General features: G+C 44.9%; 1 protein-coding gene across 2 annotated transcripts in view; it reads left to right on the top strand.

Annotated features, from left to right (window-relative positions):
* The first annotated feature begins 290 nt into the window (after positions 1 to 290).
* Positions 291 to 8,296, top strand: part of DAPK1 (death associated protein kinase 1) — a 90,810-nt gene continuing 82,804 nt past the window's right edge. Inside the window, exons 1-2 of one of the 2 annotated variants that reach the window (XM_063319717.1) lie at positions 291 to 380; positions 766 to 928. In XM_063319717.1, coding sequence (XP_063175787.1) covers positions 867 to 928 — 62 coding nt within the window. In that variant the 5' untranslated portion in view covers positions 291 to 380; positions 766 to 866. Of the gene's footprint in view, positions 381 to 722; positions 929 to 8,296 lie in introns of those variants that run through there. The other variant, XM_063319716.1, reaches the window with a different exon arrangement.

Below are 8,296 nucleotides of genomic sequence, written 5' to 3'. Positions count from 1 at the left end.
GCCGCCCCGCTCTGTCCCGCTTCTTTGACAGGTCGGGCTGGGCGGAGGGCGGCGGGAAGGCGCGGCCGGCGTCAGCGCACACAATGGCAGCGCCGGGGCTGCCGGCAGGCCCGCGGCCGGGCGGGGCGGGGCGGGGCGGGGCGGGGGTGCGCGGCCGCGGGCTCCCCCCTCCGCCGGGGCGGGGCGCACCTGGCGGCGGCGGAGCGGCAGCGGGCGGGCCGCGGCGGAGGGAGGCGGTGGGCGGCTTCCCATTGGCCGGGCGGCGGGGCCCGGCGCGGTGCCTGCGCGCCGGCCGGGAGCGGCCGCGGCGCTGACGCCGCCTCACAGGTCGCGGAGCGGCCGAGGCGCCGCGGCGGCGGCAGCGGCAGCAGCAGCAGCGGGTGAGGGTGGGCGAGAGGGCGCGGGAGGGGGGACCGGGCCGGCGAGGCCCTGCCCGGAGGAGGGGAGGGGATCCCCCGCCTCGCCCTCCCGCGGGGTCAGGTGCGGGGACGTCCGGGGGCTCTCGCCGCAGGCCCGGCGGCACGTCCCGGTTGACCGGGCAACGGAGCCACGGAGGAATGCGGCGGCTGGGCGGCGGTGCGGCCGCCGGGGAAGGGGCGGGGGACACCGCTTTCTTCTGCCGCCGCCCGGGCGGGGGCAGGGGAGGCGCCCTCCGGCCCGCGGTGCCGCTTCCTCCGCGTGTGTCGGGGGGCAGGAGGTGGGGGAGGGCGGGGGGGGGCGGTGCCGGCCGGGGCGGCGAGCGTTCACCTCCGCGCTACTCCGCAGGGCGCGCAGCCGAGCGCGGGGCGGCCCCGGCGGCTCCGGGGCGCTGGTGATGAGGGCGCCGAGCAGGGGCTGAAGCCGGCGGCGGCGGCGAGGCGGCGACCATGACGGTGTTCAGGCAGGAGAACCTGGAGGAGCACTACGAGACGGGCGAGGACCTGGGCAGGTGGGTGCGAGCCGGCGGGGGGAATCCGTTGCCGCGGAGGGGCGAGGGCAGGCGGGGCTCCTGCCGCTTGGGACTGGCCTCGCGCCGCCATCCCGCCCCCTCTCGGGTGCCCGGAGTTGGGCTTTGAGCTGCGGCGCGTTTGGGTTTTTGGTCCGGGAGTGGTGGGGTGTGGGGCCGCGCAGCGGTTGTGCGGTGCCTTCCCCGGTCCCTGCGGTGACACTACCGGGCTGGCTGCCGTTCGCCGGGGACTGGGTTTTAGGGCTGAAGTTTGCATTGTGTCGGTAGCGAGGGACTGCGTACGTAGCGCCTGTCGGTTTGGCTTTAGTAACGCGATTGAAGAAGCGAGGGAAAGCCTGTAATTGCGTTTCACCAGCAGTCCTGCGGTGAAGATCCACTTTCCGGGCATCACTGTGGGAGCTGGGAGTCAGGTCAGGGGATGCGCAGCAGAGCGCTGCCGGTGGAGCGCTGCCTTGCTTGAACCTTGATTCTTGAATGCTGTGCAGTGATCTCTTCCTGCCACACTATTTGCGTAAAGAGCTCAAGCTGTTACTCATGCCTTGTTTTTTTTAGTGCTTTCCGTGTTTTAAAACTGTTAGTTTAACACTGACTTGTGTTAAAGCAAGTCCTTTTTTATCTTCCTTCCCCCTTCTTTGTGGGGGAATCTGGTGGCATTTTAGCACACCAGGACGTCAGAATCCCTTTCTAGCGTTCATCTTAGCAATTTCAAAGCTTACGATCAGCATTTAATTACCATAGACTGCTATATGTGGGGCAGATGATCCCATGTGAAGTGATCAGTAGTAGCAAAGGGTCCAATGAAGGGTCCAGTAGTAGCAAATGTTGCAAACAAGGTACTGGCGTAGGCAGGAACTTAGACATACGACACCATTTCTTAAAAAAAACCCCAACCAAACAAAAAGTCCCCACGTTATCAGAAAGTTCATTGGACCGTATTTAAAATAAACTTCACCCCATTTGTGTGCAAGCTTGTTGCTGTGCCTTGTATAGATACATGATAAATGTGTGCTTCTATTTTCACAAAGTGTTCTGGGTTGGTTTTTTCATACATCTAGAATGACAGGTTGCGTCGGACAGCAAAGTCATGTTGACGTATTGGATATCTTGTTAGAAAAACATGTTATCATGCTAAACCTCAAGTTTAGGTTGTGAGGTCTAAATATTTTGTTTGGACACATAAAATGGTTTTCCGTTCTTTTTGTCAAGAACAGATAAAGTGTTCTGAAATTTAGGTTTAGGTTTCTGGGCCCTTAAAAATAAACTATGCTTGTGCTTACAGACACTGATACATGATTTACTTTCTAGAAGAAGGTAAAGACACAGATCTAGAAATTACCTATCATGTTTTCTTAAGGTCCTTCAGAGAGAAGATGGTGTCAGTATACTAGTTCAGAAAGTGTTAAGGTTATGTAACCTCCCTTGTATTTATTTTAAAGAGAACGTGTCAATGCAATGTTTGGTCCCCAATACATATTTATGAAATAGAACGATTGCCCTTAGGCCAGTTATATAAGAAATGTTTAGATATATGGGGATTTTTCCAAACAAACATGCTTTGGAAGTCACATGTTAGCTCCAGAACACAGCCATGAAGACCAAGTGTTTCGTTTTTAAAGTAGGGGGAAGTGAAAACACTGAATGATATTATATGGTAAAAAAAAAAATAAAAATTTCCAGTTAGCACAATATTAGGTAATAGAGTTCAGTAAAAAACCTGGTATATGAACGTGGTCAGTTACAGACAAGGTATTGGAGTACTGAGGTTTGGTTTATTAATCTTAATGCTATATAAGCTTGGCATGCAGTCTAAACCTATAATATTTTAAGAATTTAAAAGCATGTTAAACTCTGCTCTGCTTTTTCCTTGAAAAATCTAAAGAAAATTAAGAACCTCATCAATTTTATCTGCTTTTGTGAGAAAATGCTAGTGGACAGTAAAATATTGTGAAACGTGTGACAGGGCTTTTGCTTTAAAAATGGAATGCAGTTATTTAAAAGGTCCAAAGCTTTCACTTCAGCATCACTTTGAGAAACTGGTATTATTTCCCTATGAAGTGTTGCTATAAAACCATAAGAATAAGCAAATCTCAGGATAGTTGTTGTATTGTTTAGTTCAGTGGTGTTTTTAACTTCTTTTTAAACTTAGATTTCTAGTGTTGCTTGAAATACTCTCTTGTAAACCCCATTGCTTTCCATTCCTCCTTTACCCCTTAGGTAGGTTTCTCACCATTATGTTTGCATGTAAATGTAGTTGCAAATGTCAACCCTGAGGCTCGAAACTCGGAAAACAATATTAAGAACACCTTTGACTTTAAAATTTCTTGTGTTCATTTGGGAACCCGAATCGTGATTTAATACTTCAGCTAAGCAATGATGAAAGGTTCCATTTTGCAAAATCAACCTATTTTTCCCCTTCTTAGGGAAGAATTCTTTTATCTCCTCTTAGCTGCAGTCATGCGGCAAACAAGGTGAATAAACGAACGGATGAGTTTTTATTGAGAGATGTGTTTGAATGAACGGATCCTGAAGTTCCTAGGCCAACCTGCCTTTTGAGAAAGCTCAGTGAAGATGCAAATACTCAAATTTTAATAATCTTCACTATTTTCCCCTGTAAATTATTTAGCAGTCTCTATTACTTTATAATGTGTCTGACAGTAACTAGAATTAAAAATCATTTGAATAAGAAAGTGATCTAAGAAAGGTGTCTTGAGGAAAGTAAATAGGTTGCGAAATGAAATTTTTGATTGGAACTAATAAAGGAGATTTAAATATTGTTTAACATAAAACCTAGAGATGTTAGAAACAAGGAGAATGGATGTGGGCTTGGGCTAAAAGAAAAATGCACTTTCTAGTTTTCTGGTATTTCACAGCGCCTTTGCCTTTGTGCTGTGAAAAAGTAATCAACAGTCCTTGTCCTTTTAGCAAAATGTTTTGAGTTTTATTCCATTTTTTGGTTTGTTTTAATTTATGCCTGGGGAGAATAAGAAGAAGGGGACTTGGGATTGTGGATCCTGACAGGATCACCCTTACCTTGTCCCGCCTGTACATGATTTCTTCTGGCATGTTCATGGCTGTTCAAGTTGGTTTATCTTAAGCTTTTGTGCCAAAACAGTCTTGTGAGACTTGTGGATCAAATGTTGTCTTTAGCACAGAACATAGAAAAAGATTGTGCTCTTGATTGTGGTGTGCATTGCATTACATACACTTTTTTCCGTCTTAAAAATTTGCAGTGATTATGTATGACACATTGTTCAGATGCAGGCTACCTACAGATGCGTTAAGCAGTCATCTAACCATGAAATTTCAAGGGGTGGTAGAGATCATCATGAGAGAGCAACAAATTTACTAAAGCTATTTTGTTCATTTTAATTCTGCATGCAGTTGCAGGCAGTGTGACTGTGCATTTTAAATACCCTGCTGCAGTGCTTTTACTTCAGTCCACCCAGAAGACAGGAATTCAAGTTCATCAGTATTAAAAACCTCAGCACGGTGAGCATGCAAGTAAAGACCTTGAAACCAGATCAAACTAATCAAAATATTTTATAACCCTCCTGTGACTGGCCTTACTTGGGAGTTGCTTCAGCACTCTGAAAAAAGCATTATTGCTTAAATAATTACAGGGAGAGGTACCCAAACAAAGCTGTGGTATAGATACATACTGTGTCTATTTATGTGAATTGAAAGGATTTAGTTCCTGGTCTTACAAGCAGTGCTCTCCTGCTTCACTCCCTGCCCCCCACCCTGTTTGTTTGTTTTTCTTTAAATTTTCATTGCTTCTTAGAAGAGATGCAGATTGTTGAAAAAAAGTTTGGGAATTGAAGAATGATGATTGCATTGCGCTGTGGTTTGCAATTCTTAGATTCTTGTTGACTCAAAAAAGTAGGAAGAGGTATCTAACAGTTTTAAGCTTCAGGCTTGTTTGGACCTGTTGGACTCACTAGGGAAACACTCGCAACTTCTTGAATAAAAGCTATGATGAATCTTGGCCGTTTTGGAAACCAGTCTGTTTCTACTTGGTATCTCACTAAGCAGAGATGCTAACAGTAAAAAGAAGTTAGCTAAGCCTGCCATCTAAGGTATCTAATTCCTTTATCAGTTGTGAGAGAAAAATGCATAGGATAACATCCTGAAGATGCCGATAAGAGAGAACAGGGAATTGTGTGTGCAAATGTGTATTTATAATCTGAAAAATGTTCTTTTACCTTTGAGTGCTGAGTGAAAAGGTTGGGGTTTTTTTTTCTGGATGCTAGAAACTGATTTCTGTAGTAAGCAGTGAGAACACGTAGGTAGAACATACACATATATCTATATTTACATTTATATATATACACGTATGTATTTTTGGTTATTCATGTACCAGTTTTCAGAAATGCTGTGGTTTAGAACTGTGAAGGCTGTCCATCATCTATCCACACACCATAACTCTAACTAAATTGCACCCCTGTGATGTGAGGAAAGGAAAACACCAAACAAAAATACTTGGATGGCAACTAGAATTTGACCTTCTTGGCACTTTTCAGACTTGACAACCTAAACTAATCTTGCTAACTAGCCAATGTACTAAAATAGTGTGAATATTGTCAATCTCCACTGTGAGATGTATAGGATGTGAAGTTCCTTTGAGGTGATACTTTCTTTCGGAATGGTCACATTTAAAACCCATGCCAACAGTCTTTAGTAAGTTATATTGTAACGGGTTTTCCTACGAATTATCGCATTAGAAAGTCATATGGGGGGGAGGAGTAATGTGAAAGATGATCTGGTAAGGCTAAAAGTATTGCATGTGAGGTATAAAACTTTTAACTGCGATACACTGAAATATTCAGTTTTTGTTTTCTTGGATTTTCATGCTGTAACCTCATCTCCATTGCTCCATCAAAAGGCACGTGTTAACCTTCCTTTTCATACAGAGGTAAAATGGTTAAGTACTGAAGATGCAGAAGGTGCAAACCTCTGTGGTACCACTTCCTGTATTATTTGTACAGGCACAACAATGAATAGTGCAAGTGTGGAATTCACTGCTTCTATAACTACATGTATGCAAATTCCAGTAGAACATGATAATTAATTACAGTAAATTGAGTGGACTATATAAGATTTTTAGAGACAATGACCTGGGAAGGAACCTTGAAAACGTTGGCTACAAAGCCACTCTTTGAGCAGGAAACATGCTTGATTGGTGCCTTTGTGTGCTTTTTTTATTTAAGGGTTGAAAATTGTGAAATTCAGACTACAGCAAAGAACCCTTTCTGTGCTGTTAGTGAACTGAGTAAATGTTGTATCAGTCACATTAGCTTTCAGAGGAGAGGTTGGTTATTCCATGCTTGTCTGCAAGTTCTGTCCCTGGTGGTTGCGTGGGTACAGAAAAAGAAGGTCTTAACTGGAAAGCATGGTGGGAGGAATTATTCTTCTGTGTCTCAAGTCACTTTACCTCCCAGCCGTGCCTCAAAATGCCTCCTTTTCACAAACGCATAATAACCTGCAAGCTGCTGATTGCACAGACTGCATGAGGCTGTCACCATACAGTGATACTGGTGACGTTTGCTGCATGAAAAGCACAAGAGGTGCAGATGCTTTTTGGGTCTAACTGCTTGGTTCTGTTTAGCTTATTACTTGCTGTGGGGGAGAATAATGCCTGCTTTGTAGGTCTTCTAAAACGAAGTGTAATTAAAACTAGAGCTGGCTGATTATTCTGTGCCTTCAGTTTAAACGTGCAAATCTTTGTAAATCTAAACTTATCAGGAAGCAGATAAAAATGCTCGTCTTTGATTTCTCTTCTAGCCAGGCTCGGTGAGGCACAATCAGTTCCAGAGCTGGTATCTTGTGGGTGTGATGAAACTTTCATTCTGCCTTTCCAGGCTTTGCTTTTTTGTCCTTGTGTGTTTGGGGGTGGGGGGTGTTGATGTTTTGTTTTTTTTTCTCTCTGTTATCTCCCTTTACAGATGTTTGAGTATGTCACTTCCTCTGCTGGTACTGTGTGTACTGAGCAGAAATTGGCCCCCTTAGCTTAGGAAAAGGGAGGCTGAGGCTGTGTTTTCATGAGAGCTGTGTGCCAAGCTCAGTCCACCCTGTCAGTGGCTGAAAGGAGCAGTATCATTTTCCTTTGCTGTGCGTTTCTGTGTCGGTTGGGGTTTTTTTGAGGCTGCAGTGCTGTCAAAGTGGGAAACAAACCACCTTATATCTAATTTATGGCAGCAGTGCACACTCAGATCAGCTGAAAGCACTGTGAAATCTCAGCCCGCATGGAGTTGTGATTGCCTCCATAAATCTACCTCAAGTTAAATATGTAGGAGGGACAGAGATAAAGAGTCACTTTACTACAAAGGCAGAAGAACATAAACCGACAACAAGGAAGTTAAGCTGGAAATTAGGAGAACGATGGCTGGTGCAGACATTCTGGAGTAACCTTGAGAAATGGTTCTTGCACTTGGTCAGGTGTCCTGTTTTTAGCTGTCTTCGTTAGCAAACCAGTGCAACTTGGTACTATTTTATATTCCAAAGAAAAGGTGCCACTCAAAGCAGAGGCTCAGTAGTTTCTGTTTCCTGGATAGTAGTGGCTTGCATAGGATCTCTGTCTCAAATAAGACTGCTGTTTCTCAAACTGTATTTTGACCCCATTTCAGGAAGATAGGTGACGTAATGGAGGATTATCCAACAAACCTGAAAAGCATTCATTGACTTACCCTGCTGTATAGTAGATCCGACTTAACCATCGCTAGTTCATGGCTGAGCTAGGCAGAAGCTGACAGAAGTGTGGACAAAGCCTGAAGATCTTCAAGCCTAAACTATTTAATTGCACGTCTTCATTATGCAGTGAATTTTGGAGTAAAATAAATGGTATGAAATTTAGTAGAAGAGGATACAAAGGCCTGTGACAAGGAGTCTAATTTAGGTAATTTTGTTAAACTCTGAGATCTCATCACCTAGGTGGTGATACAAAAGGAGTGGAGCCTTCATGTTCTGGTCAGTTCTTGGGTGGCATTCCTGTTGGTTTTGGTGCAGTTATGGAAGAGGCTAGTACCAGAGATGAACTGCAGGGGTGTGTATCTTCCAGTATCCTTGTGCAATACCTGGTTACGTTCTCCTTTACATGGTACTCACAGCTCTCATCTCTCCATTTCAAAGAGATTGCTGCTGCTCTGTTCTAAAGGGAAAAAGAAACAGTAAGGTGGTGAAGCTGTGGGAAGAAGCTTTTTAAGAGAGGAGACTTAAAACTTTAGTACATTAGCCTTGCGCCACAAAGCTTGGAGTGGTATGATTTTTTATATACATTGGAAAAATTAAAATGCTTGGGGAAACAAAGAAACTTTAGAAACTAGATTTACGTTTACAGTGTTCACAGGTGAATTG

This window comes from Chroicocephalus ridibundus, chromosome Z, assembly GCF_963924245.1.
Source record: "Chroicocephalus ridibundus chromosome Z, bChrRid1.1, whole genome shotgun sequence".
Classification (NCBI taxonomy): Eukaryota; Metazoa; Chordata; class Aves; order Charadriiformes; family Laridae; genus Chroicocephalus; species Chroicocephalus ridibundus.
Note: the sequence above shows the minus strand (reverse complement) of the source record. Positions and strands in the feature narration are given on the sequence as shown.